Source organism: Clupea harengus, chromosome 3 (genome assembly GCF_900700415.2).
Source record: "Clupea harengus chromosome 3, Ch_v2.0.2, whole genome shotgun sequence".
Lineage (NCBI taxonomy): Eukaryota > Metazoa > Chordata > Actinopteri > Clupeiformes > Clupeidae > Clupea > Clupea harengus.
The window spans coordinates 15,817,121-15,838,165 of NC_045154.1; the positions used below are offsets into that span (position 1 = coordinate 15,817,121).

The following is a 21,045-nucleotide window of genomic DNA, read 5'->3' on the forward strand; positions in this document are numbered from 1 at the left end:
TGTCTTCGTCAGCACTTTGGAAGGTCGTCTGAGCATGATCTAACGATGTAGCTTTAGAAGGAGAAAATCATATCGATGCAAAGTTTCAGTTCGTCTTGGCTGTCCAGATATGAGAGTCGCTGAAGAAGTAATTCAAAGTCTGTACTGAAGTCAGAGACACGCCTACCGCTCCAGAGAACGCCCAGTGGGTGGGCAGGGATGACAGCAACACGAACCATCATCAGCAACATGCCGGAGAGTCCCAGAGGAATAGCACGCCCTTCTCAAGAACGAACCACTATTCCCTGCCGAGGACCGACTACATATAACATCAAACTCATCCACTTAGACTTTGACTGGAAAAGTACCAGTGTTATTTCATAACTTTGAAATAGCTAAATGTGAAGTTCACTGGATACGGAATATTTTTTTCAATGGCTACATACTGTATGTAGATCATAGCATATGACACGATGAAAGTTATTCGACAAATCTTGACAGCCAAGCAATGAAATGACGATGTTTTCATAGGATATCTTTATTTGAAAATTCTAACCGGACATATATCCAAAATCTTTACGGAAATGCTGATAGTGTATAAAAAGAGTAAGTTATATCTTTACAAAAGTACATGTAACCAAACTGAATACACTGCATCCTATTACTCTTTCTCAATTTGCAGCTCACACAGAAGAACGTTTCCACAAGCTACTCATTTAGGTCATATAAAGATAGAGATATTTTTCTTGTCTGATATGTCTGCTCCCCTTCAAGTAACCTTTCCATAGAACTCTGGACAAACAAACACAATAAGAAATAGTGAAGTTAAAACAAATGAAAAAAGAAAATAAACAGTTTTGGAGTGTTTGTGTGGTAAGCCCTGTGTTGTGTTAAGACACTAGAGGAATGAAAGGAATGCCACATGTTTAAAGGGTTAGTTCACAACATGCCGCCTCTGGCAAATGCAGACATGAAACTTTATGGAAATCCTGCAGTTACCAGTAACATCGTCAGAGAGCACTTCATGGGCATAGCCAGTCATCTACTGATTGTAAGGTTATGTGTATGAAAGAAAAAATGGAATGAACACACACACACACACACACATTCTGTATTTTTGTGATTGCCTCTCAGTAAGAATATCTATTTTTGAGAAATGTTTCCTTTTTGGTAAATTGTTCTCATGACTCCCATGTTTCTTCCCCGCAGCACACACATCATCAGCTGGCCCTGGCTTCAAAAAAACATGTTACCTGTGGACAAGTCACACAGAATAAACATGGAGTCATACAGAACGATGCTGAAGGTAAGATTGTCATTGCTATATCCAGCTCAGGGGACAGTGGTTGATTGTCTGATACTGATTGACTTCAGGAGATGAACTTGAGTCTTTTCCTGTCTGGTCTGGAGGTGTGGTGGTCTGTGCCTCTGGAGGTGTGGTGGTCTGTGCCTCTGTGGGTGTGGAGGTGTGGTGGTCTGTGCCTCTGGGGGTGTGGTGGTCTGTGCCTCTGGAGGTGTGGTGGTCTGTGCCTCTGTGGGTGTGGAGGTGTGGTGGTCTGTGGGTCTGGAGGTGTGGTGGTCTGTGCCTCTGGAGGTGTGGTGGTCTGTGCCTCTGTGGATCTGGAGGTGTGGTGGTCTGTGCCTCTGGAGGTGTGGTGGTCTGTGCCTCTGTGGGTCTGGAGGTGTGGTGGTCTGTGCCTCTGGAGGTGTGGTGGTCTGTGCCTCTGTGGGTGTGGAGGTGTGGTGGTCTGTGCCTCTGTGGGTCTGGAGGTGTGGTGGTCTGTGCCTCTGTGGGTCTGAAGGTGTGGTGGTCTGTGCCTCTGTGGGCCTGTTTCATGTTTTCCTCAATGATGTCCTCAGTGTGATGTTCAGAGTGATGCTAGTTACTCTGCCTCCTCCTGGTGGATAACGCCCTCTGCAGGACAAACAGATCATTGCACTCTCAACACGCGGGCTCAACCAAAGAGAGTCACTGCAGTGTAATGCACAGTGTTGTGTAGTGTGGTGTAGTGTTGTGTGAGCTGTTGTGTAGTGTGAGCTGTTGTGTAGTGTGAGCTGTTGTGTAGTGGTGTGTGAGTGTTGTGTGTAGTGTGTAGTTTTGTGTAGTGTTGTGTGAGTGTTGTGTGTAGTGTGTAGTCTTGTGTGAGTGTTGTGTGTAGTGTGTATTGTTGTGTAATGTGTATTGTTGTGTAGTGTGTAGTGCTGTGTTGTGTGTAGTGTATATTGTTGTGTAGTGTTGTGTATAGTGTGTAGTCCTGTGTTGTGTAGTGCCGTACCCATCAGACAGGGCGGTTGGGATTGCTGAGTGTGTTGGGGAGGCCAGACTGCAGCGCTGTATGGGCAGAGTGGGGGCCCAGAGGGAGGGGGGTTACTCTCTCCTCCTCTCTATTCCGCAGACACGTAGCCTTAGGGTTCAGGTTACGCTCTGGAGGTCACAGTAAAGGTCACAGACAGGGATCATCAGGGACCATCAGGAACCGCACGCGCACACGCACACGCACACACACACACTAACACACACACACACACACACACACACACACGTGCGCCTGTACTGTACTCTCACCTCTGACTTGTTGCTCCAGGCTGAGGATGACTGCTACTGCCTGATGGAGGACGAGCAGTTTGGTCTGCGGCTTCTCGCTGTTCAGGTGCAGCTGGCACATGTGCCCGAGCTCCTTGAAGCCCTCGTTGATGTCATGCACACGTAGACGCTCCCGCGCGTTATTGGCCAGCCTCCGCCCACGCTCGCGCTCTCCCTTCAGCTCCGGGGTCAGGTCCTCGTCCTCCTCATGGATGCTGCTGTGCACGCAGATGAGACAGGAACATGAATGGATGCATTTAGATGGGTTTCGCTCAACCTCTATGCAGTTAACAGGGTTTTACTCTAAGGGTAAGCATCTGCCTGTGTTTAACTGTATGCATTTAATTACATTTAACTATAACTTTATGTTATACACACAGAGATACATATATACACAGATGAAGGAGAACTGAACAGGAATTGGACATGTCTTAAATCGAACACACGACTGGTGTACTTCTGGTCTCCACAGAATGATATGGAACATATGAGGGCAGCATAGGAGAAGTCTGCCCTCTTTTGGAAGCATGTGAAACTGCATGGAGACTCCACCCTTTTATCTTTAAGGGTATCTGTGCATGTGCATGTCTGTGTAAATATATGTATGTACGTGTGTATATATATATATGTGTGTGTGTATATGTGTGTGTGTGTGTGTGTGTGTGTTTGTGTGTGTGTGTGTATGTACAGTATGTGTGTGTACGTGTGTTTGTGTATATATTTATATGTGTTTGTACGTGTGTGTGTGTATCTGTGTTTATGAATATAAGTGTGTACGTGTGTGTGTGTGTGTGTATACTGTATATATGTGTGTGTGTGTGTGTGTGTGTGTGTGTGTGTGTGTGTATATGTGTGTACGTGTGTATGTGTGTGTATATATATATATATGTGTGTACGTGTGTGTGTATATATGTGTGAACGTGTGTATATATATATATATATATATATATATATATATATATATGTGTGTGTGTACGTGTGTGTGGTGTGTATCACCTGTTCCCAGTGGTCATCCGCCTTGGAGTGTGTGTGTGTGTGTGTGTGTGTGTGTGGTGTGTATCACCTGTTCCCAGTGGTCATCCGCCTTGGGGTGTGTGTGTGTGTGTGTGTGTGTGTGTGTGTGTGTGTGTGGTGTGTATCACCTGTTCCCAGTGGTCATCCGCCTTGGGGTTTTGGGCTCTCTGGCGTCACTGTCCTCGTCTGACCCGAGCTCACAGGAGGAGCGTCTTTGTGTGTGTGTGAAGTGTGTGTGCATCGCCACGTCCTCTCCCTCCGTCGCCTCCACCTTCAGCACCAGCGGCACTCTGGCCTGGCCTCCCAACCCCATAGGCAGGGTCGCAGGAAGCAGCACTGCATCACTTCCTGTCATACCACAGGGAGGAGATAGAGAGCCAATCAGGCCTGAGGCAAAGGGGAAGACACAAGACACTTCTGTTTTTACCCCACCCTGAGTTCTGGCTGTGTCATCTGTGTCTGCGTCGGGGGTACATGGCGTATCTATAACTGATTTATAACTTTCATTTTTGCTGACGCCAGATAGACACAGCAGAGGGGTGTGGTGCCTTTCCGCAATTATTGAAACTGAGCTGCGGGATGTAACCAGGGACGTGCGGTCCTATGAGGCAGGTGAGGCAGAGCCTTCTCTACTAATCTGTGGTATAGGTGTAATTTCTGCATGATTCCAATCATTTCGAGCATTTTTATAATGAAAATCGCTGAATTCGCTGAATTTGCGCATGTCCTATTCAAATAGACGGGAGAAAACAAGGGACGTGCGGTCAGGTTAGGCACCATGTATTGTCTATGGGAGCTAGTGAGGCAGTGCCTCACCTAGGATTGCGCAATCGCTCCAAACTGGGTTTTGCGCATGCGTGCGCATGCGTAGAACCTTTCGGCTGAGCTCAAAACGCATTGAAAAATCATGTAGGTGAGGCACACAGTACCTCTGCCTCAATGAAGGGGGCGTGCGAGAGCGCACCTGTCGGGGTTCTGCTGGGAAACGTTGCTCTTCTTCTACACTTCTACTTTACGGCGAAAATGGAAGATTTTATTGCTAAGCTGAAGCAGTTCTCAAAACTGGACTTTCAGTCCAAACGCGAAATGATTAATAATGGGAGACCAATGCCGGAGCTAAAAGGTATGCTTCAAGCGACGGGACAGAAGATAACTCGATCGATGTCTCACATTCAAAGCCAAATTGCTTTGAACATGTTTGGAACCTCAAGAATAAATTTGGTTTTGAACTTACAGCGGCAGCTCCGTTGATTTCCCATTATTTCTATTGGGATTGTTTTATGTCTATGTGAAGCCATTTAACATCACTCAAGTGGTTGTGATCACTTAGAACCCAAGACTGCTTTTTATTGGTGAGCTGATTTTGAGAAATTAAACTTAAAAATTGTAGGTAAGTTGTGTTTCCTGGTTGCAATGGTTATCCTGTTGCTACGTTAGCTAAATAGCTAGCTAAGGACACTTAATAACCTTACGAGTTAATCGGAAGAGTTCAATTTGCATGAAATGATAGCTGGTTATCTAGCTGATGTTATAGTCTCCTCGATTTAACTCTTTAAATGATAATGGGAAAAGGTAGAAACCCTCAGGGTGCTTGTGCAACTTCGTAAGAAAGAGTTCATATTCATGAGTGCATAATATTTACACATGAGTTCATCACAAGCTAGCAGCTGCCTACTGTATGCACCTTACCTATGTGTGTGTTGATATGAAAAACAACCAGTAGTCAATGTGAAAGCTGCCAATTGAATGGTGATCTTAGATACTCTATCGTAAATGCGCCTATTAACGCCCCAGCTATTAAAAACATTTATAGATCGAAAAATCTTTAATCAATCAATCTTACATATTTCAGTAGCGGTGGGTGTCTAGATTAGGACTGGTAACTTGTTTGGATTTCAACTGAAACGTGTTTTCAGTTTTTTTTCCGTTGTGTAGACCGACGCGCAAAATTAGCTGATATTGGAACCCAATAGCAGGAGGTGGAACCCATTAACAGCCTTTCTGTATATATGTCTATGGAAAGCTCTATGACCCTCACAAATTCTCGTTGCGAAATCGAATTCGTTCAGTTCGTTCCATGAGGGTTTGTGCACACATAAATAAATCGCTGTCTAGTACACTAAATAACGCTGTACTGCAATTTTTTGCACACATATGAGTTAAATACCCCCTTTGGGTAGGAGCGTATGGTGTTTAAAATCCGTTATCCTGGTTGATATAGAAATCAATATTAAGTAACATGTACCTGCGTGAGGCTGTTAATAGGTTTCGGGCGTTAATAGGCGCCGTTACTAAATTGGGTTTATGTATTTGTAAATTTGACTCTGAAAAAGTCAGTGCCTCACCAGCCACGAACCTCACCGCACGTCACTGGATGTAACAGAAGTGTAGACTCTTATTACACTCACAGGCAGATAAAAGGGTGAAGAGGAGAATCAAATCTGCGCACAAACCTCTCAATCTTTTCCCCCGATTGGTCAGGTCTTTTGTGGGCGGGATTCCGGGGGAGGAAAGAGGAGAGGGATTGGCTGGTTCGCACCTAGCTGCTCCAATCTGTGGATCCATACCAGAGCCAGGTGAGACCAGAGACTACAACTGATACACACACAGTGCACACCACACACACACACACACACAGACTCACACTCACACAAACACACACACACACACACACACAGCACACACCACACACACGCACACAGACTCACACACACACAGCACACACAGACTCTCACACACACACAGACCAGAAGCAACAGACCAGAGACACTTAATTTACACACACTCACACCTACACCTACACTAACCCCACTATACCAAAATACCACAGCTAATCCCACTGCACCAAAATACCACAGCTAATCCCACTATACTAAAATACCACAGCTAATCCCACTATACTAAAATACCTTTACCAGTGCACCTCCACACACTTTGCGCTACATCCCTGTCAGTCCCTCCATACCACTGCATCACTACACCCCGCTCCACTGTGAACTACCTGCTGTGACCCTAGCTCTCGAGGGTTGGGCTAGCTGTCCAGGGTTGGGCTAGCTGTCCAGGGTTGGGCTAGCTGTCTAGGGTTGGGCTAGCTGCCCAGGGTTGGGTTAGCTGTCCAGGGTTGGGCTAGCTGTCTAGGTTTTTGGCTAGGTCTCTAGGGTTGGGCTAGCTGTCTAGGGTTGGGCTAGCTGTCCAGGGTTGGGCTAGGTCTCTAGGGTTGGGCTAGCTGTCTAGGTTTGGGCTAGGTCTCTAGGGTTGGGCTAGCTGTCTAGGTTTGGGCTAGCTGTGTAGGGTTGGGCTAGCTGTCTAGGGTTGGGGTAGCTGTCTAGGGGTGGGCTAGGTCTCTAGGGTTGGGCTAGCTGTCTATGGTTGGGCTAGCTGTCTATGGTTGGGCTAGCTGTCTAGGGTTGGGCTAGCTGTGTAGGGTTGGGCTAGCTGTCTAGGGTTGGGCTAGCTGTCCAGGGTTGGGCTAGCTGACTAGGGTTGGGCTAGCTGACTAGGGGTGGGCTAGCTGTGTAGGGTGGGCCAGCTGTCTAGGGTCACCTACACCACTGCACCAGTAAGGCCCGCCCCGCCTCTCCATGCTGGGATCTAGCTCAGGCCCTATAAGCAATCATCCTCCCCTTTGAAGTTCCACAAACACAAACAGACACTAATTCTTTCCAGGGGAACTTAAAGGAGCGAGAGTTGGCTCATATCTTTCACAGGATTAGCTCACATCCTGCACAGGATTAGAGCCCAACTCTGCCCTCGGTCCAGCTGTCATACCACGTCTCTGTGTGCGCTCCGTCAAATACAGCACAGCAGCATGATGTCACCAGCACTCACACACACGCACACACACACGACCCATACTTTAGTGGTGTGTGTCTGTGGGACCCATACTGTAGTGGTGTGTGTATGGGGGGAAAGTGTGTGTGAAAAGGTGACCCTGTAGCGTAGGGTTGTCATAGCCTCTGTGTTGTTTTCTACTCTGTCTATTTCAGGCCAGCCGCTCCTGCTAGGACTTATGCATGATGTGGAAAATATGCAAGTGAGCTGAGCTAACCTGGTGAGTGTGGAGAACACACACACACACACACACACACACACTTTACAACTCACTTCACACATCGGCACACACACACTATACAACTCACTTCACACACAGGCACACAAACACTATACAACTCACTTCACACACACACAGGCACACACACACTATACAACCCACTTCACACACAGGCCAACAAACACTATACAAGTCACTTCACACACAGGCACACAAACACTATACAAGTCACTTCACACACAGACGCACAAACACACACAAACACTATACAACTCACTTCACACACACACACACACACACACACAAACACTTTACAACTCACTTCACCCACACACACACACACACACACACACACAAACACAAACGCTACAACTCACTTCACGCACACACACAAGTCTGCCTTTCCTTCTTCACACAGATGTATTTATGCAAAACCAGACATTATCATGGCATGTAGAGACACACATGGGCACATAAACACACACACATACACACAAATGTACACACACATGTACAGACCAAAATGTGTCCAAATGCACACACATATACACACACACACACACACATACACACACACACACACACACTCGTACACACAGACCCAAATGCGTACACATACCTACACAGACCCAAATGTGTACATATACACACACAGACACAAATACACACACATACATACACAAATGTGATTTTACCACAGGGGATGATTGACTGGCAGGGAAGTGTGGTGGTATGGCAGTGATTGGTCGGCGGCTGGGGAGAGGCAGTGGGCTGCGCATGTCATTAGTTAAGCTGCCGGAGGGACTGCCCACAGCATGGTTTCTTAGGACATGAATGGCATCGTCCAGTCTGTCCAGTCTGTCCAGTCGGTCCTCCATCTATAAGGCACAAAGTAGAAGGGTTACAGAACAGGCAGCTCACTGGACCACACACACACACACACACACACACACACACACACACACACACACACACACACACAATAATAGTAATAGTACTGATAGCAGCAATAGCAGTTATAACTGTAGTAATAGCAGTAAATGTTATAAATGTATAAACTGTAATAAATGTTATAATAGTACTAATAGCAGTAACTATGTTAATAGTAGTAATAGCAGCATTAGCAGTTATAAGTGTAGGAAATGTAATCACTATAGTGATAGCAGTTATAACTGTAGGATCTGTAATCACTATAGTAATAGCAGTTATAACTGTAGGATCTGTAATAACTATTACTATAGTGATAGCAGTTATAACTGTAGGATCTGTAATCACTATAGTAATAGCAGTTATAACTGTAGGATCTGTAATCTCTAGTAATAGCAGTAATAGCAGCAATGAATAGCAACAGTAAAGAACTTTACCACGGAGTGCAGCATGGTGTCATAGCTGGAGGACAGGGAGGTCTGCACAGCCACAGGAGGCCACTGGCTGGTCCCTGATACACACACGCGAATGCACACACACACGCACACACACACGCACACACATACACACACACACATACGCGGGCGCGCAGACATACACACAAAGCAATGGACAGATAAGTGGAAATGAAAGCTAAATGCCTGGATGTTAGTAGTGTCCAGACACATTGTGCGTGTGGTGTGTGTGTGTGTGTGCCTGTGTGTGTGTGTGTGTGTGAGTGTGTGTGTGTGTGTGTGTGTGTGTGTGTGTGTGTGTGTTTGTGTGTTTGTGTGTGTGTTGGTATTGCTGTGTACCTGTGGTTGTAGTGAGGGGGGAGGGAGACACCACTGGAGTGGAGGAACTGGAGGTGAAGTTGCTGCTCGTCTCTGGGGAGTAAATCTGATACACACAAACACACACACACACACACACACACAAACACACACACACACACACACACACACACACATCACAATCTATAAACAACCTAAATGCAGCACATATAGGTCACATAGAAATAACACACTATAATCTATATACAGCACGTAGAGATCACACGTCCTAATGTACATATAATCTATACATGTACTGCACATCACAGTCACACACATGTAACTGATAAATGATTGTGATGTATGCACTTGACAGAGAATATGTGCTGGGTTCATTAAGCTGAGTGCTCCTTAAGTAAGGGATAATCTGTAGTCCGCTGATCAGTATAGGGAAAAATAATCCCAACAGGACCCTGACGCGCAGTGGACTATACATTACCCCGCCTATTATACAGTTACTTGCTAAAACGATGAAAAACATTCCTCCAAAATATCTCTTTTTAAGTGATTTTGTTCCACTGAGAAAGAATAGTTCTTCGCGCAAATAGAATTTTAAAGTTTCAGGTGTTGCGTAGCAACGTATTACTCGCTGACATCAAGTTACAATGAATTTCTGTCATGAAAAGTGAACGGGCTACTTGGGTGAAGATATGAAAGATGTGAATTAGAAGCACAAAACCCGTTGCCAATAGCAGCAGTCATTCATTTTGTGCAGTGGTCATTTTAAAGAAATATCAGACCTCCAAACATTGGGATGGCCTATTCAATTTAATGGAACTTTTTGCAGCATGCAGAGGAGCCGTATAATAATTTCAGTAAATAATATTACGCATGATTAGTTGTCCAAACCCTCACTACTCCTCTACAGCCATGGGACCCGTGTGGTTAAACGTGGGACCCATGTGGTTAAACATGCAACCCGTGTGGTTAAACATGGAACCCGTGTGGTTAAACATGGAACCTCTGTGGTTTCATATGGAACCCGTGTGGTTAAACATGGAACCCGTGTGGTTAAACATGGAACCTGTGTGGTTAAACATGGAACCTCTGTGGTTTCATATGGAACCCGTGTGGTTAAACATACGCACCGAGGCCAGCGCTTTCCCCAGGGCCTCTCCAGTCTGGGAGCCTCCAGCTCCTGCGCCTTCAGAAGCTAAAAGAGAAAACCACAAACACAGTATGTACAACCCATGACCATAACCCCACAAACACCGCATGTACAACCCATGATCATAACCCCACAAACACCGCATGTACAACCCATGACCATAACCCCACAAACACCGCATGTACAACCCATGATCATAACCCCACAAACACCGCATGTACAACCCATGATCATGAACACCTTCAGAAAGGCTGGTCTTGTTTTGTGGGAGTGTGGATGATGTTTTTGGCTTGAAATATGAGATAGAAGCCTGATAGAAGTCTCTCTGTGATTTACAACGATTAGTGTGTGCTGACTCGGGTTACATCTGGTTTGTGACTACGTCTTGGTTTGTGAGTAGGTTTTGTTTTTTGTTGTGCATTTTGTTGTCTCACCAATGAAGCACTGGGATCTCTGTGCTGTGAGGGTCAGTAGGGGCGTGCTGGCGTTGGTCCGGTGGAAGGTGGACATGGGGGGGAGACTCTTACCGGCCTCGGACATCGCCACAGAGCGAGGACACAAACTCTAGAAGAAAATACAGTGTGTTTTTCATAAAATGACTTCTCTCTGTGGATTGCCCCATTTTATGGTATAACATGCGTATCTACAAGCACTCATACTTTAGACAGGATCCCCCTACTTTGTGAAATTTGATATATGATAAAATGATATATAATATCTCCACAGTAAGGTTACAGAAGACTGAGTGAGAGTTTCTGAGCAGTGTATGTCCCTGGCCCAAGGTGCCCCTTTATTCTGTGTGAATGAAACATCTACTGGCAGTTCCTCTGAGCCCTCACCAGGCGCTCGTGTGATGGCATGTTGCCATAGTTTCCAGAAGGTGATTGGGCGGCGGACAGGGCCCCCAGCATGCCTCCATGACCTGACGGGGCCATCCCATTGGACGAGCTCCAGAGTTCTGCAGAGTTGGCGGCTCCATCTGACATGATGGCAAATGAACGTGTCAGAGTCAGAACAGAGTTCAGCGAGAGAAAAATAAATAAAACTCTGAAACAAATATTGCAAAACATTAACATTACAACACACACTCATACATACACACTCACACACACTAGAAAATGCACAGTCTGAGAACACGTGTGCAACTCTACTTTCTAAAACACAAGCCTGCGTCTGGATGGTTGTCACGTCTTGTGCATAATAATGTTCCTCTGAGTATCTGGTTTTTGGTTAGGTTGCGTATTTCTGGTGTTAATGAGTGAGGTTCACTCTGGGAAATGGGGCTTTGAACTGTGAATCTGAACAGCTGAGGAAACAGCCAGAGACCTTGAGTGTGAAGTGGTTCACAAGCAGAATAGGAAAGTCCATTCCACACAATGTCCCTGGCCTTGGGAGGAAGAAAGACTTTCCAACAACAGAGTTCTATCCTACAAAACCATCCAGGGACACACACAAACACACGCACACGGACATATACAAAAACACACACATACACAAACGCATATACACACACACACACACACACACATACACACAAACACACTCACACACACACACACACACACACACACACACACACACACACACACACACAAACACATACAGGCACCCCGGCTACACTGACTACTGAAAGCTGAACACTGAGCACAGAACACTCAACACTCAACACTGAGCACAGAACACTCAACACAGAACACAGAACACTCAACACTGAGCACAGAACACTCAACACAGAGCACAGAACACTGAGTACAGAACACAGAACACTCAACACTCAACACTGAGCACAGAACACTGAACACTCAACACAGAGCACAGAACACTGAGTACAGAACACTCAACACAGAACACTCAACACTGAACACAGAACACTCAACACTGAGCACAGAACACTGAGCACAGAACACTCAACACAGAACACTGAACACTAAACACTGAGCACAGAACACTCAACACAGAACACTAAACACTGAGCACAGAACACTCAACACTGAGCACAGAACACTGAACACTCAACACTCAACACTGAGCACAGAACACTCAACACTGAGCACAGAACACTGAACACTCAACACTGAGCACAGAACACTCAACACTGAGCACAGAACACTCAACACTGAGCACAGAACACTCAACACAGAACACTCAACACTGAGCACAGAACACTCAACACAGAACACTCAACACTGAGCACAGAACACTGAGCACAGAACACTGAACACTCAACTCTGAGCACAGAACACTGAGCACAGAACACTCAACACAGAACACTGAGCAAAGAACACTGAGCACTCAACACAGAACACTCAACACTGAGCACAGAACACTCAACACTGAGCACAGAACACATAACACAGAACACTCAACACTGAACACTCAACACTGAACACAGTACTTGGTACTGCAGACTCTTACCCAGCAGAGAGCTGCTGCCGCTGCCTGGGAGATTGGGAGAGGAGTGTAAGGGAGAAAGGCCCTCCGAAACAGAAGATGGAGCACGCGCCTGCAAAAACACACTATGTGTTCATTACATTCTTTATACACACACACACACACACACACACACACACACACACACACACACACCTCAGTTTGGCATATGTGGCTATGAGAGAGCACACTCAGGTGGTTTTCTGCAGATGCATATTGTTTGAGTGCATGGATCTAACCAGAGAGATGTTACTGTTACTGTTACTGTGCATAGATCTAACCAGAGAGATGTTACTCACCATTCACAACTTTACTGAATACAGATTGGAACAGATTGATCAGTAGGCACACACACAGACATTTACTCACACACACACACACACACACACACACAGGAAAACAGACCCACGCACACAAACAGACAGTCACACCCTCATACAAACGTTCATAACATACTCACACTCTAACACACATAAAACAATAGGCACACACACACTCTTACACACATAAAACAATGGGCACACACACACTCCTACACACATAAAAAATATGCGAACACACGGTTGGAGAGGTCTGCTGTTTAGAAACAGACCTTTCCCCAAAACATTAATGGCAAGTGCATTTACACAGCAACCCCGGCCCACAATGCCGAGCGTGGAGGGCTCTCCTGGGCGCTCTAATTTACAGATAAATGAGCGGGGGGTGAGACGCCTGTAACCCACCCCGTCTACACTGTAACCCACCCCGTCTGCACTGTAACCCCCCCCGTCTGCACTGTAACCACCCCCGTCTGCACTGCACCCCGTCTGCACCCCATCTGCACTGTAACCCACCCCGTCTGCACTGTAACCCCCCCCGTCTGCACTGCACCCCGTCTGCACCCCATCTGCACTCTAACCCACCCCGTCTGCACTGTAACCCCACCCCGTCTGCACCCCACCCCGTCTGCACTGTAACCCCCCCCGTCTGCACTGCACCCCGTCTGCACTCTAACCCACCCCGTCTGCACTGTAACCCCCCCCGTCTGCACTGCACCCCGTCTGCACTCTAACCCACTCCGTCTGCACTGTAACCCCACCCCGTCTGCACCCCGTCTGCACTGTAACCCCACCCCGTCTGCACTGTAACCCACCCCGTCTGCACCCCGTCTGCACCGTAACCCACCCCGTCTGCACCCCGTCTGCACTGTAACCCACCCCGTCTGCACCCCGTCTGCACCGTAACCCCACCCCGTCTGCACTGTAACCCACCCCGTCTGCACTGTAACCCACCCCGTCTGCATCCCTCGTGGGTGCTGTTCCGAGCCCTGAGCCCTGTCCCGTGCGCACCCGGTGCTGCCAGGTAGCCACGCCCCCTCCAGCCCGCAATCTAACCCCCCCCCCTCCCCACAGGCAGCAGATGGTGCCGGATAAAGCCAATTGCCCCGCTTCAGCCAGCCAACCAGGTGACACACTAATGACCCCCACCCCTCCATACACACAGATTAATTCACAACAGCTCCATGTTTCTACTGAAGCTGCGTGTTGTTTATAATATACGTAGAGTCTAAAAAATCTCTCAAAACAGACTCATCTTGTGTTAATTAACCGTCCTCTCTGCCTGTTTTTTGTAAAGTTCAGTCCGGAACACATGCAACCCATTTCCCCCTGGTTCAGGCAGCGACCTGCGTCTGGAAACACTTACTCTCCTCCAGATCAAAGTCATCTCAGGAAACTGTTGTAATGTGGTGGAGAGGAGGCCTACGTCTGCTGCCAGGGTCAAGCCCCACAGTCTGTACTGCACAGCCTTTGTGACAGGGACACGTTAACCTGCACAGGCTTTACGACAGATACATGCTAACCTGCACAGGCTTTACGACAGGGACATGCTAACCTGCACAGGCTTTGACAGGGACATGCTAACCTGCACAGGCTTTACGACAGGTACATGCTAACCTGCACAGGCTTTACGACAGGGACATGCTAACCTGCACAGGCTTTACGACAGGGACATGATAACCTACCTAAAGCCCACAGTGGGTTTTATGGATAAGAATATGCCAACACATCACCCTTTAACTGGGTGCAAGGCAGTGTTAATTTCGTTGACGAAAACTATGACGAAAAGTATTCGTTAACGACCTTTTTCCCGTGACTAAAACGAGACTAAGACGTGACGAAAATGGATCTTTATAAATAAAAACTATGACTAAATCTATTTGAACTTTCGTTGACGAGACGAGACGAGACGAAAATGGTGGTGGTTGACTAAGCCACAATTTTTTTTTTTTTCTAAACTTGTATGCACATCATTGGTTGAATGTTGCCCGGTCCTGTATCTATCCCTTCTCCAATCCCTGAGCTGCCCGGACATGCAAGTGACGCCCTAACAAACGTTATGATGGCTGAAGTTCAAGCACTCGGTACTGGAAGAAAAATAAGAATAGATATCTGGACAGTCTTTAATTATAACTTGACAGAAAATAAAACACAATGCACCGCAATAACCGGAGAGAAACCTTGTGGCTTCAAAATAGTTGGGAAGAACACAACAAGAGGCACCTGAAAGCGCACAAGACAACCCTGCCATTTATGCCAAGGTAAATTAGCTAGTAACTGTCAATGATAATTAGCTAATGTTAACTAGTTATTAGAATATATTAGCCAACGTTAAGTTAACTTCAAAGGGGCAGTCGAGTGTATAGGTTGTGTCAGCTTTGATAACTAGCTAGTCATTTTCGATTAAAACCTCCCGTTTGGCTTGGCAAATGAGTTCCAAAACTTTTAGCTAGCTAACGTTAGCTAACTATGAGGTAGCATAGCTAAGTTATACTAGCTATCGAAAGCTAGCTAAGTTATACTAGCTATCGATAACTAGCTATTAAACGCATTGCAGAATGGACTATAGAACAGGCCACGCATGACATTAATCAAGAAAAAATAAATTAATATGTGATTGGTTTACATATCCTTGTCTATTTACGCAATTGTTATTATCATTGGGACTACTTTCAACTCTCAAACTATCCGTCTAGCTAAATATGTTGGTTATCAGATTGCACAGCAATTCATATGGAGGATATGTGGTTGATTTAACTAAGGCCAGGTAGGCATAGTAGTTGTATTGTGTTATCACATCATTTGAATCTTCAAAATCTAGACTTGATATTCTCTTATATTTTAATGATAATACTGTTAATTAAGTATTGCCCTCAAAATTATTATTTACAATGAATTCATTGGAATTCAGCTGTAGGCATATACTAGGAGATCTGTATCTTAGAGACTAATTGCATCCACAGTTTAAGTACTGCAAGCTTGACTATTATGCAGTTGTAGACACAACACACAAGCGGTTCCCGGGCCTGAGAAGGGAAGGAAAGGAGTTTAATGTGGCTATAAGATGGACTTTTAAATGTGACTAAAACTAGACTAAAATGTAATGAGACTTCGTCGACTAAAACTAGACTAAAATGTTCTGAGTTTTCGTCGACGAAAACTAGACTAAAACTAAGGAGGATAAAAATGACTAAAAGTGACTAAAACTAATATGCATTTTCGTCTAAAGACTAAGACTAAAACTAAATCTAAAATAGCTGCCAAAATTAACACTGGTGCAAGGCCACTTGAACAGAATCACTTCTCCCATCAGTTTGCATCTCTCTCAGGCACCGCTGTGTTTCTCATAACCACTGGCCTACATTCCAGGCTTAAAACCAAGCCACTATTCCAGTCTTAAGCCAACACGCTTTTTCCTGTTTGACCTGACCCATAGGCCAGGGCTGGGCTCACAGGTAATCACCCCCGGTGGGCGGCGCTAAGGGCTGGGCGGCGCTAAGGGGTGGGCTGGGTTGGTCTGGGGACATGTGCTCTTATGAAATAAAACACAACCATGTCAACTCAACACACATGCTTCTGATCATACTTCAAAAATCAAAGGATCATTTCATCCAATTAAATCTTCTGACTGCCTAAATATATAAAATATGTAAACCATTTGAACAGATTTTAGGATCAAACAAACAGGCACTTTCCTGTCATTTTAGTTAACATAGGCCTACCTAACTTGTTTTGGTTTTGTCCTGAGCTTTATAGACCTATTACAGGACTAAATCCCACCACAATAACAGAGTCATACCCAGTAACTGTAGAATAACTCCTAATATATAATATATATAATAACAGAGTCATGCCCAGTAACTACAGAATAACTCATAATATATAATCTACTGTATATAATAATATCTCATGTTCAGTATGGCAGTGTTAATGCTATTCCAAAAACTAAAGATGAAACCACCTGTTGCATGGGTATGCCAGAGGTCCGTTCGGAGCCCAGTTCTGCACTCCTCTCTCTCCTCAAACCAGTGAGCTTTCTTTCCTTAGTATCACCCTCTAGCTCTAAACCAGTGAGCTTTCTTTCCTTAGCATCACCCTCTAGCTCTAAACCAGTGAGCTTTCTGTATCGCCTACTTTAAACCAGTGAGCTTTTCTGTCCTAAATATCGCCTACTAGCTCACATCTCTGACAGAGGCAGAGGCTCAACAGAGAAACTCAGACATCTCATATCTTTAGAGTGATTCAGAGATGAGGCTCGACAGGGGCAGTCGTGCCTCCAAAACAGACTTTAGTGGCTGCAAAGTTTCCTGTACATAGTAAAGGGTACTCACGGTCTTGCCGTTGTAGTAGTACATCAGGGGGTTGCCAGACCCCGTGTTGGGGTACGCACAGTACATGACTGCCTCCTCTGGGTTAATCTGCAATCCCACACACACACTCACACTCACACACACGCCCTTTCAGCCAGGGCTGCTTGTCTCTCTCTCCAGACTCCACCAACTAAACAAACAACCATCCAGCCAGCACAAGCAAATCCGGACTGAACCATTTCAGGCCATGGGGAGGGGTGTGGGCTAGTGGACTGCACCATCTTCAGCTGGAGCGAGAGAGGCAGGGGGAGCAGGAGGGCACTGAGCTGTGAGATCAGGCTGCATGTAGATGATCTGGGGTTGATGTCTACACACTGCTGGGACGCTGTGTAAAAAGGCACACAGCAAAGACCACTCAGCAGCATGTCAGGGACTTTGCTCTTTGTTTGTGCACTCTGTCTGTAATTCTGATGATTCGAAAACATCACATATCAAGTCAACAAATAGTCATTGACTCCCAACCTGTCATAGGCTATCATGGCTCCACAGACTGTGCCTTACCAACGTAGGTCCCCCTTTATTTACAAGTGTGTCGTTATCACCCTGCGCAGAGCCTCAGTCACACTGGAGTCTGCCGGGTCCCACTGACCCAGTTTTTTTTTTTTTAGATGTGACTCGCACGAGAGTCAGCGTAGATTATTTTTACCTGCAGTGGCCTGTTTGGGCGAAGCCGACGCCGAGTAAATATCCACTTCCTGTGGCACTCCTCCACAGAGACGCTAATCCTGCTTAGTGTCTACCCTGGGGGGGAGGGGGTAAGCAGGAGTGTGTGTGTGTGGGGTGACTAAGAGTGGGGTGTGTATGGGCTAAGCAGGAGTAGGGTGTGTGTGGGGTGGTCTGGATGGCCTACGGTTGGGGCTGGAGGCTGGTTGAAGGACCAGGAGGGGGGTGTGTGTGTGTGTGTGTGTGTGTGTGTGTGTGTGTGTGTGTGTGTGTGTGTGTGTGTGTGTGTGTGTGTGTGTGTGTGTGTGTGTGTGTGTGTGTGTGTGTGTGTGTGTGTGTGTGTGTGTGTGTGTGTGTGTGTGTGTGTGTGTGTGCAGTATTGGTGTGCAGTAGGACAACAACAAAAACAATGCTTTCACAGTTTTTAAGGGAATATTTGTTGGTCATGTAGTAGATAGATAAACACACCTGTTAATCCACTGCTAATAAATAATGAGGTGCTGAGGTCAGAGTGTGTGTGTGTGTGTTTGCGTGTGTGTGTGTGTGTTTGCGTGTGTGTGTGCATGCCAGGAACTGTGGAAGATGCTGCATAAGAAGATTACAGCCTGGAAGGAAGACTAGACTGGTTGGCCTTTCATCCACTCTGACCTGATTCCTCAACCTGACCCACATCTCCTCTCACAGGACTTACACAGGGCTCAGTACGCACCACCATCATCATCATCATCTTTATTGCCATTGTCATCAACCTCATCGCCGTAACCATCATCATCATCACCATCCTCCTACTCACATCATCATCATTATTATTATTTGTTGTTGTAGTTGTTATTATTATTATTTCCACCATCATTATATCATATGTTAAATCATATGATTACTTTTGGAGGATGCCCATATATCACCCTTACATGTGAAAGCTACGTATTTAAATCAATCTTATATATTTTGTGATATATACTATTATACTACTCAATCAGAGTTGCAGACTAGTTATTATCAGGTCCTTGAGGTAAAAGGGGAGGTTCTGCACATACTGTCACGTCATGTTTCTACACCTATAGAAGTCACAAGGATTTGGATTAAGGTAATCCATGCTGGACTTAATCAAATAATCTGGTTAGCATAATAATGAGGCATGTTGATTCTCAGCGGTGAAAATGATCTGTATATCCCTAACCTTTTTCATTTGTATTAAACTCAGAATTTACCAAATCACATTTAGCAAAATAACATTTAGTTTGGTCATGAAATAATGTAAGGACATGTCTGACTGGAATCCATACGGTTCTCAAAAACAGAGCTCTAATAAAATGCAGATGGCGAATATGATGAAGCAGAATTTCTCAGAATGTCTCATTCCGCAGCGTCTCCTTCCTCATCGTCTCCTTCCTCATCGCCTCCTTCCTCAGCGTCTCCTTCCTTATCGCCTCCTTCCTCATCGCCTCCTTCCTCAGTGCCTCTTTCAGCAGCGCCTTCTTGTGGTGACGCTTCATGTCAGACAGGGTGAGCTCCTCCTAACAGCATTGTCTCTGCATCTTCATCTCCAGGTTGAAACAGGCCTGTCTCTACAAACAGCCAGTGGATGTTCACAGGGAAAGGACAGCCCAAAATAACCACGGTAACAGTCTTCTGTGATGACAGCTGACATGAGAGGTGACAGCAGATTGACCCAAACCCAGACTGAGAGCGCGAGCGAGGAAGCCACATGTCAGAAGTAAAGTACTGTACATAAACAGCAGGGAACAAGCCAACACAACGCAATGTAACACAGAGCAACACAGCGCAACACAACACACAGCACAGCACAGCACAGCGCTACACAACACAGCACAGCACAACACAACACAGCACAACATATTACAACACAGCACAGAACAGCACAACACAGCACCGAACAGCACAACACACAGCACAACACAACACAGCACAGCGCTACACAACACAACACAGCACAACATATTACAACACAGCACAGCACAAAACAGCACAACACAACACATGCTTGAAGTGTGTAATTAGTGGTGTATTACTGTGACTATATCTCCTTCTAGTGGCCAGAGTCTGTATGTGAGGATGACTCTGGTGTCATCTGATCCACAGTGTTCCAATCCGAGTGTCTGCTGAAACTACAGGATAAAATAAGCCTAGTGAATAAATAAATAAAGTCTTAAAGGTTTACTTCACCACAGGAATCACTCCGGCTCAGGTATGTGCGGGGGGATATAGGTTAGCTCCTAGCCATCAGCGGAAAACCCCTCCTCTCCCTCCTCCCTGCAATCACACCAATCCAGTGCTGAATGCACGAGCTTGGCCGCTGCCGTTGCAGGCCTGCTGCCGTCACTGGGCCTGCGTCCTCCTCCCCTCCCCAGGCCTGTGGAGTATCTTACCCTAACTCTCTACTCCGCCACTGCTTTACCAAAGCCCTCTGAGGCTCACAGGCCGACCTCTGGGCAGGTGGAGAGGCGTGTGGAGTGAGATCAAGTGTTCTCAGTCATCTGTCACACCCAGAACCATCAACACCACCTTACACTCCTAGCACAGATCGGCAGCAGGCACACGCTCCTCTGCCCTGGTATGACATCATCTTGCTTCTTTGACTTACTCTAGTGTGTTTTCATAATGTTGTTTTACGCTTTGTCTTTGACTTATCTGTGTTTTCACCTGATAAGGACTCTGCCTCTGCGAATGTTCTCATGTGTCTCACTTTTCAACTTGTCAACTTTTAGGTAATAAGGTTCCTGGTTTGGTAATGACGATCATCTTCTGATGATGGTTGTCTCACATCAC

General features: G+C 46.0%; 1 protein-coding gene and 1 long non-coding RNA gene across 4 annotated transcripts; one reads left to right on the top strand and one right to left on the bottom strand.

Moving 5' to 3' along the window:
• Positions 1 to 1,715: 1,715 nt before the first annotated feature.
• Positions 1,716 to 17,860, bottom strand: LOC105892351 (transcription factor 12-like). 3 transcript variants are annotated; one of them, XM_031564717.2, is made up of 13 exons: positions 17,554 to 17,860; positions 12,891 to 12,978; positions 11,315 to 11,454; positions 10,910 to 11,039; positions 10,456 to 10,520; positions 9,350 to 9,434; positions 8,993 to 9,066; positions 8,324 to 8,506; positions 6,031 to 6,130; positions 3,706 to 3,925; positions 2,546 to 2,778; positions 2,256 to 2,404; positions 1,716 to 1,894 (listed from the first exon to the last, which is right to left on the bottom strand). In XM_031564717.2, the coding sequence occupies exons 1-12, from the start codon at positions 17,617 to 17,619 to the stop codon at positions 2,259 to 2,261; spliced, it is 1,530 nt and encodes a 509-aa protein (XP_031420577.1). In that variant the 5' UTR covers positions 17,620 to 17,860; the 3' UTR covers positions 1,716 to 1,894; positions 2,256 to 2,258. The 3 variants fall into 3 exon arrangements, with proteins under 3 accessions (XP_031420577.1, XP_031420576.1, XP_031420579.1); XM_031564716.2 differs by having other exon boundaries at positions 2,546 to 2,781; XM_031564719.2 differs by lacking the exon at positions 17,554 to 17,860 and adding an exon at positions 14,589 to 15,016 and having other exon boundaries at positions 2,546 to 2,781.
• LOC116220002 lies at positions 2,699 to 19,797 on the top strand. The gene is made up of 5 exons (XR_004163401.1): positions 2,699 to 2,872; positions 4,100 to 4,189; positions 6,059 to 6,153; positions 7,564 to 7,628; positions 18,826 to 19,797. It is a non-coding gene; the product is annotated as an uncharacterized LOC116220002 (long non-coding RNA).
• Positions 19,798 to 21,045: the final 1,248 nt, after the last annotated feature.

Coding starts and splice junctions, on each gene's coding strand:
- LOC105892351 (XM_031564716.2), bottom strand. CDS start 17,619: ATGTACTGTGCGTACCCCAACACGGGGTCTGGCAACCCCCTGATGTAC. Junction 12,979..17,553: donor ACTACTACAACGGCAAGACC/GTGAGTACCCTT, acceptor GTGTTTTTGCAG/GCGCGTGCTCCATCTTCTGT. Junction 6,131..8,323: donor CCAGTCAATCATCCCCTGTG/GTAAAATCACAT, acceptor ATGGATCCACAG/ATTGGAGCAGCTAGGTGCGA.